This window comes from Epinephelus lanceolatus, chromosome 4 (genome assembly GCF_041903045.1).
Source record: "Epinephelus lanceolatus isolate andai-2023 chromosome 4, ASM4190304v1, whole genome shotgun sequence".
Taxonomy (NCBI): Eukaryota; Metazoa; Chordata; class Actinopteri; order Perciformes; family Serranidae; genus Epinephelus; species Epinephelus lanceolatus.
In genome coordinates this window covers 4626015-4646374 of record NC_135737.1, presented here as the reverse complement: position 1 = coordinate 4646374, position 20360 = coordinate 4626015, and the positions used below count along the sequence as shown (strand labels likewise).

The 20360-nt window shown below is 39.6% G+C and overlaps 1 protein-coding gene across 12 annotated transcripts in view; it reads right to left on the bottom strand.

Annotated features, from left to right (window-relative positions):
• Positions 1 to 20360, bottom strand: part of myo18ab (myosin XVIIIA b) — a 242630-nt gene that overhangs the window by 104762 nt on the left and 117508 nt on the right. For all 12 annotated transcript variants that reach the window (XM_078166882.1, XM_078166877.1, XM_033631202.2 and 9 more), the window contains one exon: positions 10051 to 10116. In XM_078166882.1, coding sequence (XP_078023008.1) covers positions 10051 to 10116 — 66 coding nt within the window. The remainder of the gene's footprint in view (positions 1 to 10050; positions 10117 to 20360) is intronic.

The following is a 20360-nucleotide window of genomic DNA, read 5'->3' as shown; positions in this document are numbered from 1 at the left end:
ATGACTTTTTTTTTTTTTACGTTAAAAGTAAATCATTTACATATTGTCCACTTTTTTAAAACATCTGCATAATACAGTATATGGTTTCAACTGCCAGCCAAACATGGCAGGTACCTATTGTATGAGAAGATGTGACTGATGCAATATCACTAAACACTATGCTAGTGTATTAATCATATGGTACTCTCCACTTTGATGTAGCTTATTTATTCATTATTCAAAATGATTCCCACGCTGTATGAGGTACACAGTATAATTAGTTGGAGTAAGTGGCCCAATGTGTGGGTTGGTGGCACTTTGCCTTCAATGTGGGTTGGCTGGACCTATGTGTGTCTCGTCTGCCAGTAAAAATAATGTGAAACAAGAGGCATTAGTAATATTAGTGATATGAACAGCACAGAGCAAAAAAAAAAAACTTCTGATTTGAAACTTTTTCTGAACTTGGGAAAAGTAGTGGGCCAAGTATAGACTGACACACACCAACACTAAGGCAAGGTTAAACTCCTTGCAATATCTGCCAAGAAGCCTCTCTAATTGACAGCTCAAGGCGCTCACTGCTCTTTATTCCACAGACATTCACAGATCTAATTAACAAAACCATCAGCCTGTCTTTTTCCTTGTGATTAGCTGTTTTTTTATCTCAAAGAGTTGGAGTCTGGCAGTGTCTGACTGCTGCTTGGCAAGGGTCACAGATACACAGAACCACAACGATCAGCTCCTCCCCATAAAAAGAAAAAGATTAAAAACAAAACACACCAGGACTACTGAAGGTAAGAATGGAAGTGTGAAGACTCGCCACGGCAGAGGAACAAAACAGCACTGACTTCTTGATGCCCACCACACCTTTTGCTAGGGAAGCAGTGAACTGAAAGGAAGACGGAAATCTAATTGTCTGTTTGAAGGTCTAATTAATAAGATTTTTATATAGACAGATCATTTTTAAAAAATAATACACCCACAGAGCTTTTAAAAAGGGGTACAATAAAATGCTTTTCATATAAAAAAAAAAAAAAAAAAAAAAAAATCATGACAATGAATTGATCATTTTAAAAAAATTGTTGGGTCTAAAATGAATGTTTTACTTACATTTGTGTAAGATGTCAGATGTTTGGTTACCCTTTCTGACAAGGCTTGTGAGCCAATAATATAACAACATTGGTGTCATATGGTGTCTCGGTGTGTTCAGCAATCAAGAGTCTCGATTGCCATTTAATGAAGAAAAAAATGGCTAAGTTTGACGGTAAGCGCCTGTACGGCATACATTTTAGGACATCCTCAGGTGTCAGGCTTCAGCGTCAGACCTTAGATGAAAAGGCATAAGGTCTCAGGAAAACTTCTGTCAGACATCACACTAAACGGCCGCAGAAAAAAAGTCATCGGACCAAAAGGCCTCAGAAAAAAGTTGTCAGACTAAACGGCCTCAGAAAAATCAGAAAAGTCTCATATAAAAACGGACGTCAGAGCATCCCCCTCTTGTGTTTAACTGCAGACACTTTAGGGTCAAATAGTGTTACCTACATTATATTTTGGGTCTGTTTTAGCTTAGGAACATGAATTTCATACATGTAACAATGTCTCTGGCTAAAAAAAAACTGGGCATGCAAATCTCGGCAGGTCCAAACTCAGCTCTGCCAAATAATGCATGCAGACTGTAATTATATTTCAGGAGGTCTGTGAATCAAATGGTTTTACCAGATCATATTCTGGGTCCTTTTGACTCAACAGTGTGAATTTCATTCATTTAATAATGATCTAAGCATAAATAACAGGGGATGCATTATTTGACAGCAGCAATCAGTTCTGTCGAAAAATGCATGCACCCCTTAACACCCTCATGAAACTTCAAATCAAAAGTTTGATAGGAACACCATCATGGCTTTATCAGCACATAGCGTACTTTATTTGATGGGCCTTGACAGTTAGAATGACTCCCTACATTAATTTTCCGCATTTAAAAACCTTGTTTTCGTAAAGCTATCTGAAATCCCATGCTTAAAAACGCAGCCACACACAAAATAGTGAAGAGTTAGTTGTAACGCCTGCCAAAGTAATAACTGTCCACAAACCATAAATGTAATAAAAATCTGCAGCATTTAATGTAATAAACTTAAATCTTTATTGTAATAACTTCCCACAAATGTAATAATACAATGAATAATGGTGGTTGTGGTTGTTGTTTGTTTGTTTGCCTATACACCTACTACTACTACTGACCGTGGGTGCAAAATCCAGCTGCTGACTCTCCGCTCCGCAGTAAAGTTACATTTCAGGGGGGACTGTGAGGACAGTTGCGTTTATCTCATCGACGAAAATCACATCATCTGCTATATGTGACGTACATGCCCTTATTTGGATAACACATCCTGGTATTACCCACACACGGGAAGATGTTTTAAGTAGGGGGGGCTGCCAGCTGAATGAATGAATGAATGAGTGACATCATTGTATTTTTTTCCCTGCTGTATAGCGCATCGCACATCGCCACTCACTAGGCTGCTGACTGGCTGCCGTAAGCTACACACAAATAAAACATTAAGAAGTTCTAACAAATGCAAATTTTATTACATTTTTTCCATGAGGAGGCCAACGGTAGAATTCACCTCATGACAAATGCAGACAAGAACTACCGTAGTTTGAGCGCTCTCCTTGGTGCTGAAGATATCCCCGAGCCTGTTACAGGCAACGGTTATAACAAAATCACTTTAAGCGCTGTCCTTGGTACTGAAGATGCAAAAACAAACAAATGTCTATACTCAAAAACTCACTACCTCTGACACGACGAACCAAGACAGTGTACAGTGTACCAACAGCAAGCGGCGATCACCATGGCCAAATAACGTTGCATATCTGTAACTAGAAAAGCACTTGGAGAGTGCAGTCCTCCGCCAAGCAGCTCAGATTTCATTTTATTATTTTATCCACTTCGCTTCAACCGATCACCACCAAAATTTTATCATCTGTTCCTTGTCCCATTATCAACCTTTCCTGAAAATTTCAGTTGTTGGCAAATTGTTACAAGCGGATGAATTCGCTGGTCAAGGCTAGGCAAAACGTTAGTACAGGTGAGATGACAGACAGATGGATGGTTTGTCTCTAACAAAATACTTTCTGTAGACGTGCTGCAAGAATGGATTAATGCTTAATATACATGTGCAGCCAGAGCGCATTACGCTGTCAATAGGCTTTATGTGTGGGGAATACCGGGATGTGTTATCCAAATAAGGGCATGTACGTCACATATAGCAGATGGATGTGATTGCCCGTCGATGAGATAAACGCTACTGTCCTCACAGTCCGTGCCGGCTTCATGTTGGATATGTGTCGGACTAACTGGCTGGCCACCCCCTGGTAGCGCCGGGGGATCCGTTGTGTGATAGCGGAGTGGAGAGTCAGCAGCTGGATTTTGCACCTCGGTCAGTAGTAGTAGTAGGTGTATAGGCAAACAAACAAACAACAACCACAACCACCATTATTCATTGTATTATTACATTTGTGGGAAGTTATTACAATAAAGATTTTCACTTCCCCACAAACGTGATAAATCCCTGCAAACGTAATAGTTATTACATTTGTGGGAAATCGCATGTTAGGTTTGTAGTAGGCAGTGGCTATTAGGTATGTGGAAAATTCATTACATTTGTGGGTTTATTACATTAAATGCTGCAGATTTTTATTACGTTTGTAGTTTATTACGTTTGTGGACATTATTATATTGGCGGGCGTTACAGTTGGCATTAAGAAATAATGAGAGATTAATCAAGCAGACTATTCAGACCAATCGAGGAAACGTTACCGATTCTAATGAAACATTGATGACGCTAAACATTAAAAAACTAGACTTCAGATCAGTGATCATCACTGATGAACCTGACAAAGAAGATTATTTCATTTTTAAACAGTACGTTTTCTTAAAAATCAAGACAGTAGCTTTCCTTTCAGCTGTGCGCGCGCTCCCGCGAGGTGCATGCAGTTCTCGGCAGGCATGCAGATCTCGGCATAACACCGGCCATGCTCCTAGCATAAGAAGTACGGAGGTTTCACCAATACTGGCATCGGTTTTAAAGGAAATATCAGCAAATTTATGGATAAACTGTTCGGAGATCACAAAGATCATTCATAGTTTTCAGTGACATGACCCGCGCAGCTGGAGGGCAAAACAGCGGTTCAACGACACGACCGGACACTGTACAGAGCAGCAATAAGGACTGTTACTTTCCCCATCTATCAACCCACGAATATTTAGGTCATCTCACTCATCATTAACATAAGAGACGTTGTCAAACTACAAGTTTCGGGTGATTATGATCAGTATCCAGCTCTCGCTGCTGTTTTTTTTTTTGTTCCTTGCCACTGTATTTCAGTCACTGAAAACAGTCACTGTCTGGAGGATCCCTCGCCTAAAAGCCTAGATCTAAGCTGTCATTTGGGAGGTGAAGGCAGGGTTTCCCCCATCATTATAACACTTGCTCAAGTTGAATGAACGGGGAATATGAAAAAAAAAACTCCACATATCCTCTGAATAACATCTCTAGTTATATCGCCGCCGCTGCCACCACAACCACAACAACAACAACAACAACCACCTCCCTCTACAAACAAATGTTCCTTGTCGTCCTCTCAGCATGTGTCGCCTGTGTCAGTTAGTTCACAAAAGCAAACGTAATGACTCACTGTTAACTGGTAACTGTTAACTAGTTAGTTGTCTCCTCTGACCTGCTGCTGTTGCTGCTCATAAAACGTACAGTTCGTAGTGAATCCGTCTATGTTAGGACAAAAAACAAATATAAAATAAGACGCCCATACGCACACCGCTCCGGCACATAGGCTGAAGCAGTGTGCGTACAGGACATGCAAGTCCGACACCCGATATCCCAAAAGTTTAGAGGGTGATGTTGAATTTTTAATGATTTTATATATAAATATATATATAAATATAGATAGGCAGATTTTTCTGTGCCTTTTGGTCCGATTACTTTTTTCCTGATGCCTTTTGGTCTGACGTCTTTTTTTCTGAGGCTGTTTAGTCTGACGACTTTTTTTCTGACGCGTTTTGATTCAATGACTTTTTTTCTGAGGCCATTTTGTCTGACGACTTTTTTTCTGACGCCTTTTGGTCCGATGACTTTTTTTCTGAGGCCGTTTTGTCTGACGACTTTTTTTCTGACGCCTTTTGGTCCGATGACTTTTTTTCTGAGACCGTTTTGTCTGACAACTTTTTTTCTGATGTCTTTTGATCCGATGACTTTTTTTCTGAGGCCGTGTCGTCTGACGACTTTTTTTCTGAGGCCGTTTAGTGTGACATCTGACAGAGGTTTTCCTGAGACCTTATGCCTTTTCATCTAAGGTCTGACACTGAAGCCTGACACCTGAGGATGTCCTAAAATGTATGCCGTACGCCTGGCTTACTGCTGTACCAATTCCAAGTGCTCAGTGACAAAAGGAGAAGCAAGACCAGGATGGACACTGGTTCAGCTTTCGTTGTTGGAGTCCGGTAAAGGAGTTTCAAGGGATGAAAACACTGAGGTCGCTACTTTTCTTCTTGACTGGTAAGCTAAAGCTAAGTTTTACTAATGGTTTTCGCTGAGGTCCAGCACTGGGGTTCTGATTCCAGACAGTCTTGAGTCCCTGCAGGATCAGCAAAATCTCTGTTGCTGCCATTGCACAGGTTAGGCCTAGTTCACATTACACAATTTTCACCTTGATTTTGCGTTGCAGAGACTATCATAATCTTTTGAGTGTTCATACCTGGCGACGTGTGTCTCTGTCAGTGGGAGTCTCGCCAACTGTGGTACGACCTGTGTGTGCACACCACAAGATTTCTCCACCAAGCTCTCGTCGACAGAGCCCCAGATAACGTGGTGACGTCACCAAACTTGGAGACGACGCATCGTAAAGGCATGGCTACTCTTCTCAGTGTTGAATCAGATCTGCCTCCAGGGCCTGGGTCCAAACACCTTGGCTCCCTGTGATCCTGTGGACGCCGCCATTGTTGTTGTTGCCTGCCAGCTTGTCAGTGTTGTCAGATCTTGGGAGAGAAACAAGCAACTAGGGCTATGGAAACAAGCCCAAAAGAAGCGACTATCATGCGTTTAAATAACTTATTAGACGGATATATATATAGAGAAAGGTGACGTTTAGAGAGCAAGCCCAAATAAGCAACTCCACTTTAGAAACAAGCCCAAAGTCGCGGCTAATAAGCAGACCTGGCAAGTGGTAACCCTGCCGGCTTGTCCTCCTCACATTTCTTCCGTCCTCCTGAGTGCTGACGTGGGATGTATCCCGCCTCTCATTGGCTGATGCTCTTTGTCAGTCGTGTCATACTTCTCCATTTTCTAGCATGCCAGATATCCAGTCCCAGTCTCAGACGAGGGGGCGACTTTCTTGTAGGTTTGTTCACGCATGAGGACTCGTCGTGGCAGACTATCTGCCAACTCACCTCCAACCCAAGGTGGCTCTCAAGATCCTCTGCGACGTCAAAATCGAGGTGAAAATCGTGTAATGTGAACTAGGCGCTGAAGGACCGTCTCAAGAGCCGCCTTCCTCCAGGGTGAATAGTCAGTTTAACGTCTGCCCAATTAGAACAAGCTAACACAGAGGCGGTGGCTAACATCCAAAACTGAGCTGTTAAATGGTCCCAGCAAACTCACACTGACCTCGAAATGGCTCGACCCTGTCAATAAACCTATTAATAACGGTTAGGTAATGATAGTCATGTGATGCTAACAGTTAGCCCTGTCATTTTGTGAGGCATTTCATGATAAACAGAGTTTGAGAATGAGAACTGGACTTGAGGATAATGTTACAATGGGCTGATACAAGACATCAAGGGTGAATAAAGTAATGGAATTTACCCAATTGATGTAAAAAAAAAAATCCTTGCCTGCAGCTTAAATCAGTAGCCTCTTTTCCTCCCAAATATGATGAGTGATAAAACAGAGAAGGGTGGAACTCTTTCCAATGACAAGGTTAGCTAAAGCTAGCTAGCCATATCCTAAGATTACCTTAGATTATGTTACACAATTCTTGAAACTACCACACAAAATAACCGGTATCTAGTAGCTAATGTTGTAGATAGCACTTTTAATTGAAAATGTCTCTGAGAGAAAAGACGCTGGGACTTGAAGCCTTTCTCCTTGATGGCCATACAAAAGAAGCAACTGTCAAAAAATGTCTGGTCAGGCCAGGATGCCCATGACCTTGACCTTTGACTATAACATTCTTATCAGTCTTCAGTATTCTTTAGTCCAAGTGGACTTTGTGTCAAATTTGAAGAAATTCAAATTTGAAGAAATTCTCTCACAGTGCTCTTGAGATATCATGCTCACACACAAAAAAGAGATGCAAGGTCACAGTGACTTTGACCACTGACCACCAAAGTCTAATCAGTTCATTAGTAAGTCCAAGTGAACTTTTATGCTGAATTTGAAGGGATTCCCTCAAGGCCTTCTTGAGATATCACCTTCATGAGAATGAGACAGACAAGGTCACAGTAATCTTGACCTTTGACCACCAAAAACGAATGAGTTAATAACTGAGTCCAAGTGGACATTTGTGCTAAATTTGAAGAAATTCTTTTGAGGTGTTTTTGATATTCGTGTTCACAAGAATGAGACAGACGGATGGAGGGATGGAGGGATGGAGAGACAGACAGACAGACGGACAAGTTAAAAACATAATGCCTCTGGCCACAGCAATTGCTGGTGTGGAGGCATAAAAAAAACAAAAAATTTGGGGGGGATGGCCATTCCTATAAATGGTTTGTTGTAAATTTAAGGACAGAATTTGTACCTGAGCTGTGAGTATGTATGCACTGGTGCCAATTTTCGACAACATCTACAGTTGAAGTTTAAGGTTCGATAAATTATTCAACTAGGGTAGTAGTTGACGTCGTGTGGGGAAAAGACTTGGGTTTATGGCTAATGCACATATTATTTCCAGTCGCTTCTATGTTGCTTGTTTTTTGATTGTTGTTAAGCTACTTTCAAAAGGTTTGTTTACATGCACAGTTAGGTCAAGCTACGGAAATAGCTTGACTAGGCCATTTAATTGAAACAAACAATCGACAAACATTGCTATGGTTAGCTAGCTGCAAATTGGTAAATGGTGGACAACTTTACAGCTTTGTACATTTTGTCTGTCCACTAATGCACGGCTCTGGATGTAAATTTCGCCACATTGTGACCAGTTTCTTCTTCTGTTCCACATTTAATGCAATTCAACTTTTGGGTCACAGCCCGGGGTGGAAATTGTGGCACATGTGCAGAGCGCCCAGGCCAGTTTGGGTCCGATTGACCGCATACAGTATATGCAGGAGTAATTCGACTCCCTATCACATTATCTGGGTGTGTTATTCCGACATTGAGAAATTCGTTTTAATATGATATCAGTTGCACTAATATGTTTACATGCATTTTAAAAGTCGGATTTTAGTCGGACTTACGCAATAAATTTCTCTAAGGTCATGTAAATATACTGACTGAAACTCAACACTTCCTGAACATGTTTGACATTAAAATCAACAGCTAGGTGAGGTATCATATTCTTGGAGATGCTGTCTGTGCAGGAAGTATCTCAAAACAGAATGTTAAGGTGGCAAAGAAAATATGACTTGTAAGCCATGAATTAGTATTATGGGGGAAGTGTTGAGTTTATGATCGCAGCAAAGAGCATCACCAGAAAAATAAAAGCACTGTAGGGCTGTACCCAAATATTCGGATATTCGAATATTCATTTCTATGGCTAGGTACTCATTATGAAAATTTGGTATTCGATATTTGTTTTTTTATTTACTTTGTTTTTTTTTTACATATTTTTTTGGTGCTAAATGTAGTCTTTTTGTTGTTGGTAAATGTAGGTTATCAATAAAAATCAAAACTTTTAAATTTCATTGTTAAAAATGTGAAAATATAGTATAGCCTACCAACTGAGCTTGTGCGCACGACACGCTTGAGCGCATCCGTCTGAGGCTGTGGATCAATGCCAAGTTTTACTACTTTATCACTATTCCCTCTAACTTGTAGCTGTTTTTTCATTATCTTTTGAATTTAATATGAATTATGGAACCGTTTTTGTCAACGTATGTTTCCCCCGTTTTGTACAATAAATTATTGTTTAAAGTTTACAAGTTTCTTTTGGAGTGCGTGACACAAGTGTGTTTTGAAAACAACCGCGGACTGTCACCTGCTCAACGCATCAGTACCTTCGGATGCCATGACAGTAATAGACTATAGATTAATAATAATGTCAAAATATCATTTACAGACCAATTTAACAGAAGATCACTGCTGCCTGACCCGCAGGTCCATTTGCGGGTCCCGCGGGTTACGGGTCGACCCGCGCATCACTACTCAGTTCAGTCTATAAAGGCTGTACACATAACAGTAAGGCTACAGACATTATATTCTATTCAGGCCGGCAGAACCAGCAGCGCATCGGCTCTACAGTGCACGGCACTGCTGATTAACCATTTTATTGCAGCACAGAGTGTCTGCCAGCAACCAATTACTTGCAGAGGCTTCCTATAACTTGTTTCAGCGGTTCCGATTTAATCAGAAGACAAATTAAACAGGATGACTAGCCAATGTGAAAATCAAAAGAAAGCATAGAATAATGTACTGAAGGAGACTGTTGTGCCATCACACTTTTTTGTGGTTTGAGAGCAAAGATCCTGTTGCCGCAGTGCAAAACTCCGCAATACAATTAGGTCCGAAAAAACCCCGGAGTCAACCCCCCCCCCCGCGCGAAAGAATAATCGAATATTTGTTATAAATTCTGCCAAAGGTCCGAGAGTTAAAAAATGGTATTCGGGACAGCCCTAAAGCACAGCAGTATAAGACAATGGGAGATGTCTTACACATATATGATAAAAACATACTTACAGTAACAAGGCCTTTTTCTAATATACACCTGTTTCAAATAAGGGTGTCCCTCTGCAGTTAGTGAGGTTAATATAAGCTCTGGTCAATATCTGAGAAGTTACAGCATTATGGTAACAGTCCCTCTAAGTATAATCAGAAGAGTGTGCATGGGCATGTGTGCAACTCCACTCACCCTGCTCAGTCCCATGTGGTAGCTGCTCTTCTCCAGCTCCAAGGACTCCAGCAGCTCCTCCACTGCCTGGAAACCAGCAGAACAAACAGTCAGCATACAGATAAACAAAAATAACCCTGCTTTGTTCTGGGCCTTTCCCCGAAGCGATCACATGACCTGTTTGCCCAAAGGATGCTCGTTTGGTGTTATAGCAACAAACAGCATTCCCCGTTGACACCAGCTAACACAAACACACACACACACACACACACACACACACCCCTCCCCCGATCTGCCTCGAGGGATAAAACAAGTCAGACAGAGAAGCTTCTCAGGTCCCTTTTCTGTCAGGTTTCATCTATCGAGTTAACTCAGCCTTTAGAAGACAAACTGCAGACTGTTTGGTTGTTGGGGCCAACTCAGGTTGGTTTTGAAGTCTGATGTTGGGATTAAGGATTAAGAATATCAATATCTGAATAATAGATGTTATAACTGGGCTATAGAGAGGAAAATGACAAATGCTTACTTCCCACAAGGGGCCTGTTGATTATATTCCACAACATGAAAGTGCTAAATTTGGCTATCCTTAGATAGTAAGGCTAAAACTGTAGAGTGTGTCCTGGGGTGGTGCTATGGGAAAGGCCAAGGGATATTTAAATCACAGAATTGTAAAGGTATACTATGCAGGAATTGTTATTGTTATTGTAAGTTATTGTTTGAAAACAGTATTGCCAGTAAAAGTGACAGCCAACCTTGTATTCACGATAGTTTTTTGTTGCTGTGTCCGCAATTTTCATTGCTCCCTCTTGGATGTGAGCGGCTTACTATCTAGCACGTGGTCACTACCTTTTTCACAACCTCACCTACGTGCTGTGCCCAGGAACATCCCGAACACAGCAAAATACAAAGATAATAAGAAAATACAGTTGTGCAGAGTCTCTGCAGGTGAATGCACCACCATAAACTAAGAGTGGATCATACATGATGATTGAGAGGAATTATTTTGGTATAAGTCGATACATCTTTTTTTAAGAAAATCCTGAATAGTATAGCTTCAGGATTTGGTTAGCAACACTTGTGGTTATTAGTGGTAATAGTAACTGTGTGCTACAGCACAACAGAGAAGGGAATGATAACAATAAACATAATTACAAGAGACAACAAAAAGATACCATGTAAATAAATAGCCTGCTTTCTGACTTAAGGTAGAAGCACAAATATCAAGGAAAAATGACCAAATTAATGAAATATCAAAGTCTTCAAATCAGGCAAAAGAAAACCCTCTGCTTCTAAAATGCTCCTAGTGTGATATATATATATATGACTCCAAGCAGAGGATGGAACAAAAATAGAGATGTACCGATACCACGTTTTTCTTTCTTTCTTTCTCGCGATACAGAGTACCGATCTGATACCAGTGTGTAAAATAAAAATTAATGGGATATGAATTGTTGTATGTCTCAACTCCTAAAACTCTATAAAATACTAATAAATAAATACATAATAGTAGAATGAATGCCATAAAACTTTTTTTATTATTATTATTATTCAGTGTTGACACAGATCAAGACACAGGTTAAAGTGCAGTTTGGTATTAAAAAAAAAAAATTCACCAGATGACTTAAAGTAAGAAAATTAAAAAAAATAGTTGCAGGGCTTTACTGACCATAACTACAGATGCTACCAGCTTCACTTGAAACAGACTACATTATAAAAGGGCCGTTATTTATCATTCCCTCTGTATCTTTATATTTTTACCCGCTCCCGTTGCCTTGATAAAGTTAATGCATGGTACCATCATTTCAAACTCAACACTTCCTGAACTTGTTTCAAATTAAATGCCCCTTATAACCTCGGCTGGGAGAATCCCTCTATTTTCTAAATAGGCTTTTATTGTGAAACATTTGTAGGAACTTGTGGAGAAATCAGTGACTTTTATGTTTATGTACGGTACTTCAAATATAGCTTCTGCTGTCTGCTGATGCTTTTTAGGTGACTACAACAACATTTCGGCTGGCACATGAACAGACACAGAGACTGAAATAATAGTAAAAGTAATAAAAATAGGACAAGAATAACCTGATGACATCAACACGTCATGAAAGACGACTGGGGATAATTAGTGTGTATCATCGTATAGTCTGTCATGTCTGTCGGCCATGTCACAGTACGATTTTATGACTCCACAATTGTGTAATGTGACATAGTGACTTTCAGAACAGGCAGAAAAGTCGTGTAGTGTGAACCAGGCATAAATCCTCCTTTACCGTTTCTCCCTCTTCATGTCGCTCATTTTCAGTGTGTGACTGCAGCGTGTGCATGAGAGGGGGAGGGGTTGCTTAGTGCTCAGAGAGGCGAGCGGAGCTTCAGAGCTGCTTTTCTGAAGCAAAACAAAAGTTTACATGTTCTAAAAAAAGAGAAAACATTGCATGTCCTGCTATGGGTCTATCACACATGCGCACATGGCGATGTTCAAACGATAGCGTGCGTATCTGTAATGATGTGAGGCATTACGTGGTATCAGATTGGTTATAGGCTGTATTTGCCGATGCCCAATCCCTTATTTTAGGCAGTATCGGAGACATTTCCGATACTGGTATTGGTATCGGTACAACTCTAAACAAAACCCAGTGATATTGTCCCTCCCAGCTCCCTTACAGTTAAGATAGCAGCAAAGCAACAACAATAGGAGATTTATTCTACTCACATTGTGTATAACTTTCGTGGATTGTAACACATCAGGTATGGAATTAGTCTGCAGATACTCTGCTTTAAAATGAGACAAAACTTTTCTATGGATGTTTATTTTATTTCATTGTTTTATTTGATAGGGACAATGCATCAGTGTGGGAAATACACCTTGTGAAAATGCCAGAATTAACACAATGGCTACTTTTCATCTGTAGTCATGTCAGTTTTACCTAAATTTATTGTAATAGTGTTTTAGTTAACTTTACTGTAATTTAACTTTGACTTTATTGTTACAGAACATTATTTACCTTTATTATACAAGTACTTTATTTAACTTTAATGTTATTGTAACAGTACATCATTTCCTTTTATTATATCAGTACTTTATTTAACTTTAATTTTATTTTAACAGTACTTAATTTAACTTAGTTGTAACAGTACATTACTTACCTTTATTATACTATTACTTTTTTTTTACTCTATCATAACAGTTCTTTTTCAGTGCTTTATTCAACTTTATTATAACACAGAGATTTCAAACACTGACATATATATTCTGTTGGGATATGGCCTTAAAATAATGTGGTAGCAGTTAAAGGCGTTATCTCCCAAATCTAATGACATAATTTCAGGGGGTCTTTAAACTAATTTAATGGCAACCTGTCAATAGAATTTTGAGATCTTATATGCATAAAGTTGATTTGAGTGTTGTGAAGGACAGGACATCTGCGCTCTGAGAACCACATATGAGCAGTGATTTTATTACATTCTGCCCTTCAGACTGTCTGATATTAATGTGTGCAAGAGAAAACATTGTCCTGATAGTGCCACTAAAGAAAGGTCAGAGGGTCACAAACGTCATTAAGAGGGAGGACTCCACTGCTTTGTAATGTCAGAGTCTTTAAACAGAAAGCCTGATATACAAACCAGACAAGTAGAGTCTCACAAGAGACACTAATAAGTTGCATTACCAGAAGTGAAGTGATAGAGCACTTTTGGTTTGACCCATATTATGGGTAAAAGTTAGGATATCTCATCTCACACCTCTAATTTTTTATTTTTCTTATTTTATTGGATGGGGGTTTAGTTTTTTTGTCTTTTCTCTTTCTCGTGTGAGTCCCATGTTGGGATATCTCACTCTGACTCAAGGTTTTGGTCAAACTGGCACAAAGAGACCCTGACATCCTGAGAGGTACAAAGCCAGAGAATACTACTTACTACTACTACTACTACTACTACTTTCTTACAGAGCATATAGACCACTGAAATGCCACTTAAAACCAGGACAATAATTTTAAGACATGATAATAATACATGTGGAACTTTATATGTCAGTTTCCACAGAGGTTTGAGAGAAATGTGGATTTCCTCTCTGCTGTTTGCCTAGCTGGTCTGAAAAGCTCTTGGCAGGACACCATCTGGCTGCTAACATCACTGCTACATCACACTGTATTAAGAAGAACTGACAGAACTGGGCTGACAGCCACAGAAATACAAACAAACACACATATATATATATACATATATATGTATAACAAAGAAGGGCGTATAATTTGAGGAATAATATGAAAGAATTGGTTTTCAGAGAAAGAGAAAGATACATATACATGTGTATATATGTGTGTATATATATATATATATATATATATATATATATATATATATATATATGCATATATATATGCATATATATATATATATATATATATATATATATATATATATATATATATATATATACATATATATATATATATATACATATATATATATCAGGGGTCGCGTTAACCAGATATTCTCGGTCATTGACCGGTTTTTTACAACAATGACCGGAAAATCTGAAGGCCGTCGGTCATTTTGACCGGTTGCAATTACCACCCCTGCCCACTTGGCGGCGGAGTGCACAGTGAGTGGTTTAAGTGGCTGCCGTTTTCACACTGCAGAGAAAAAGTCATTCATCTGCCTCATATAGCGTTGTTGACATAACGCCCTGGAAACACCGGACGCGGAACCGAAGCACGGCACCCAGCAGCGGAGGCAGTTTTCAGTCAGCGCCCATGTTAACCTATCTGACTGTCCACACAGGCCGCTGAGCAGAGCGGAGCGCCCGCGGAGTAGAGGCAGCAGTTCGGCGTCTGGTCTGTTTTTCACGGGAGCCGCGAGCGCTTCTGTCAAGCTGGATCGAACGGATCGTACCAAACAGGAAGTCGGACACAGAAAAGACGAGAGAGTCCGGCCAATTTTCAAAATAAAATAACAACAACACGCACTGAGGAACGTGAGGAGAAAATACTGTTAATAATTTAAAATAACACAACAGTGCATAACCGAACACATTTTTCAATACCCTAATCACTTCATTACAATTTTAATTTTGTGTTACCGAGCCTACAGGCATAACTACATAACGCCCTGGACACACCGGACGCGTTAGTGACGCGTTAGGGCTCATTTATGTTCAACGTTAAATACGTATCCGGATACAGACGGAGCCTTCTGTCCGTGCTCCACGTTCATTTCGTCCGTATTTCTGCACGTTTCCATAAAGCTTACGGATACGGGCCAAACGGAGCAGTACCACTGGGAACCGTGGGGTCAGTGTTGCTGTCACTACCCGATACGTAGCTCTAGTGAGACACGAAGAAGAAATAACAATTCAATTTACTAGAGAAAAGAATTCTCCGTCCTCCAGTCGCGATGTATTTAACGGCCTCACAGACCACCGCCTCCTACAACGCTGCCCCTGTTTTTGTCTTTTAAGCAAGAGGTACATAATCAGTATCTCCTTCACAGTCACCATGTTTGTTTTTGAGTTTGTTGTTGTCATGAACTTTTGATGCTGGGCTGCCTCCTGGTGGATATATTGGTTAACATCCATGCCAACGTAAAGGGCGCATGGAAGTATCTGGGCGGTGACAGTAACATCGTTTGAAGCGGATGTATACATTTTCGTACGTAAAGGGACCACAAATGAGCCCTTAGTGCCGCCTGGTGTGTCCAGGGCGAAGCTTAATGGCACGGGTGTGTGGATGTCTGTTCATCTTTTCGTTCATGTCCTTATTAATGCACACTTTATAACTTGCTTGCTGGATTTATTAAAAATGAAAGAATGAAAACTAAATGTCTTTGAATATTTTTATTATCATTTCAAAACGAAAATTAAAATGACCGGTAAAAAAAGATCATGACCGGATTTTTATGACCCTGTCAGTCAAAATGACCGGCAACGAAATATGTATATATATATATATATATATATATATATATATATATATATATACAGTACAGGCCAAAAGTTTGGACACACCTTCTCATTCAATGCGTTTTCTTTATTTTCATGACTATTTACATTGTAGATTCTCACTGAAGGCATCAAAACTATGAATGAACACATGTGGAGTTATGTACTTAACAAAAAAAGGTGAAATAACTGAAAACATGTTTTATATTCTAGTTTCTTCAAAATAGCCACCCTTTGCTCTGATTACTGCTTTGCACACTCTTGGCATTCTCTCCATGAGCTTCAAGAGGTAGTCACCTGAAATGGTTTTCCAACAGTCTTGAAGGAGTTCCCAGAGGTGTTTAGCACTTGTTGGCCCCTTTGCCTTCACTCTGCGGTCCAGCTCACCCCAAACCATCTCGATTGGGTTCAGGTCCGGTGACTGTGGAGGCCAGGTCATCTGCCGCAGCACTCCATCACTCTCCTTCTTGGTCAAATAGCCCTTACACAGCCTGGAGGTGTGTTTGGGGTCATTGTCCTGTTGAAAAATAAATGATCGTCCAACTAAACGCAAACCGGATGGGATGGCATGTCGCTGCAGGATGCTGTGGTAGCCATGCTGCTTCAGTGTGCCTTCAATTTTGAATAAATCCCCAACAGTGTCACCAGCAAAACACCCCCACACCATCACACCTCCTCCTCCATGCTTCACAGTGGGAACCAGGCATGTGGAATCCATCCGTTCACCTTTTCTGCGTCTCACAAAGACACGGCGGTTGGAACCAAAGATCTCAAATTTGGACTCATCAGACCAAAGCACAGATTTCCACTGGTCTAATGTCCATTCCTTGTGTTTCTTGGCCCAAACAAATCTCTTCTGCTTGTTGCCTCTCCTTAGCAGTGGTTTCCTAGCAGCTATTTGACCATGAAGGCCTGATTGGCGCAGTCTCCTCTTAACAGTTGTTCTAGAGATGGGTCTGCTGCTAGAACTCTGTGTGGCATTCATCTGGTCTCTGATCTGAGCTGCTGTTAACTTGCCATTTCTGAGGCTGGTGACTCGGATGAACTTATCCTCAGAAGCAGAGGTGACTCTTGGTCTTCCTTTCCTGGGTCGGTCCTCATGTGTGCCAGTTTCCTTGTAGCGCTTGATGGTTTTTGCGACTCCACTTGGGGACACATTTAAAGTTTTTGCAATTTTGCGGACTGACTGACCTTCATTTCTTAAAGTAATGATGGCCACTGGTTTTTCTTTAGTTAGCTGATTGGTTCTTGCCATAATATGAATTTTAACAGTTGTCCAATAGGGCTGTCGGCTGTGTATTAACCTGACTTCTGCACAACACAACTGATGGTCCCAACCCCATTGATAAAACAAGAAATTCCACTAATTAACCCTGATAAGGCACACCTGTGAAGTGGAAACCATTTCAGGTGACTACCTCTTGAAGCTCATGGAGAGAATGCCAAGAGTGTGCAAAGCAGTAATCAGAGCAAAGGGTGGCTATTTTGAAGAAACTAGAATATAAAACATGTTTTCAGTTATTTCACCTTTTTTTGTTAAGTACATAACTCCACATGTGTTCATTCATAGTTTTGATGCCTTCAGTGAGAATCTACAATGTAAATAGTCATGAAAATAAAGAAAACGCATTGAATGAGAAGGTGTGTCCAAACTTTTGGCCTGTACTGTATATATATATATATATATATATATATATATATATATATATATATATATATATATATATATATATATATATATATTTCGATATATATATATATACATATATATATATATATATATATATATATATATATAAACATCAGACAGGCTCAGCAAACTCATATTCTCTTTCTGTCGCTTTCTCTTTCTCTGAAAACAAATTATTTCATAGTATTCCTCCAATTATACGCCCTTCTCTGTTTCCGACCGCCTCCTTTCATCCATCTTCCTTGCTTTCTTTCTTCTCCACTGTTCGTTCCCAACTCCCCAGAGAACTGGGTACCATTAGTTCTTTCTGAGTGGGCTATCCTCTCTGAACTCATCTCCAAGGAATCTTGTGAGCCACTTTACTGCCAGTGTGTTGTGGTGTGGTAAAGAGAGGAAAACTTGATTTCACTGATCTGCTTAATTAATCCAGTTAAATCTCCTCTGTTGACAGCAGCTATTCATTTCAATGTTCTTTTCCTATTCCACATTTAACTGACACACCCAAATAGACCAGCATTGAGCCAATTCAATTTTTAGATTCATACATAACTAAAAAACTATTCTTTTCCTTTCAAGACAAGACGTTTTTGCACATCAGGTACAGAAGGCCTTAATGTAGACATGTTTTTCCTCCAGCAGCCCCACCTCCCACTCATAAAGGCTAATCACGCCTTTGTGCAAAGCTGCTATATACTGCCTGAACAGAATGTAGAGAAGACATTAATCATATGCTTGGGGATGTTCCTAAACTGTTCTGCCTCCTATACAAAAGGAATGGAAAGATAATGAGACAAGAAAAAAAAGTGAAAAGAGACAAGGGAATGGGAGGGGAGAGGGAGAGAGGAGGAAAGAAAGAGCTCTTCCCACTGCCGGTAATTAATCAGTACAGTAGCCGTATGCTGCCAGCCTGTGCAATCATAATTAATTACACACAAGAGCGCTCTTGGAACAGGAAGAGGACAGCGGAGAGAGGAGAGCAGGAGGAGAAGAGGAATAAAGGGATTCTGTTCACACCAGGAGATTAGAATGTGGAGGGCAGAGAGAGAAGTACCAAATCTCCAGATTTTCAACATTCTACCCAAATTTTGGGTTAGCAAAACCCCCATGACATTGTCAGGATTATTTTTATTATTGTAGGACAAAGCTCATCTAGCACCACGGAGGACACTGTTTTACAGGCTGAGAAATATTAGTCATGATGAGTAAGCTGACCTTCATGTGTAAAAAAGGAGGAGTACCTCTTAATCTGACAGTTTTAAAGAAAAAATAACTTCCTAATTATTACAAGTGTGCATTGTTGAGAAGGTTTTGTTACCCTCTTGAATATTCTTTGGCACATTCATAATTGACAATTCTCAGAAGAGGCTTCAGCAATCTTCTAAACCTTACAGGATGAAGTGTGTTAATTTTTTCTACATATAATATATATAGGTATATCACTGCAACCCTTGCAAAGACAAGGTGGCCCAGCATAACTTTTCGCTGCAACAGGTTCTGATATGTCATCTCATCCAAAAGTTTTCATGTAATGTACTGTCTGGTAGGGAGTTTGTGAACCAAGACTTTCTAGACCTTTGAATCATGGATCAATACACAAAGTGTCAATGAATACTGATTAACATCTGCAGGTGAAACACATAACGGAGGGCAGTCAGATGAGTCAGACTGGCTGTTATTGGATCTGGATGCTGTAGGATATAACATGCACATACACATTTAGGATATGGTTTAGCAGGCTAAGTGAACCCACTGTACTGTAGTTGGTGTCCCTTTTTGTCTAAACTGAAGAAGCCTCTTGGATGAGAGGAGAAATGTCTTCAAAAAACTCAAGCAAGTCCAGATGCCTACCATATAATATTTAAGATCCCTTTTGTACTATATGTAACTTAATGAGCAAGGGAGAAAAATTGTATATTCTATATTTATCTCTAATATTGCCAAATATATTAATTAATATTTCACTTAGTGTGTTCTGGACAAACCCATGAAAACATCTCTCAGATTCAGTTGGTAAAAAGACTGAATCTGAAAGAAAAGAAGTCAAGCTCTCCTACTGGAAAAATAACACTAACAGAAAACCCAAAGACTAAAAGATGAGGTCATTCCTATACTTCAATGAAGAATTCACGCAAGAACTGCACTAGTTTTAAAATAAAAATAACTAACTTAAGTAATGTACAGACCAGCTGTGCACAATTGGCACTTATATTTCTATTTATTGTGTTTAATTTCTTTATTTGTTTTCCAACAATTTGTTACACTGCTTTTTTCATTTTTAGTGACAATTAATTGGCATATTATTCTGTGTATGTGTCTGCTGTAAACATAAATACAGAATGAACACATTGGATTAAAAAAAAGAAGCAGAACTGGGGTTTTAGTAGGGCTGCACGATTCTGGAAAAAATGAGAATCACGATTTTTTGGCTTATAATTGAGATCACAATTCTCTCACGATTTTTTTCAACATAAAGATTTATTGTGCTTATTTCCTGATACAAAAGGAAAAGTAACAAAAATTATAAATAAATAATAAAAAAAAATATCATTAAATAACAAAACCTATGATTGTACCTGATACAAGAGACACAAGGCACATAAACTCTGGTCAGCAGAGAGGGAACACTCCTGTTTTTAGCTTAAATGCAACAGCTGACAGCCTGACACTGACCGTAAAAACAATAAACTTTAGTCTCTTGTCTTCTCTTAC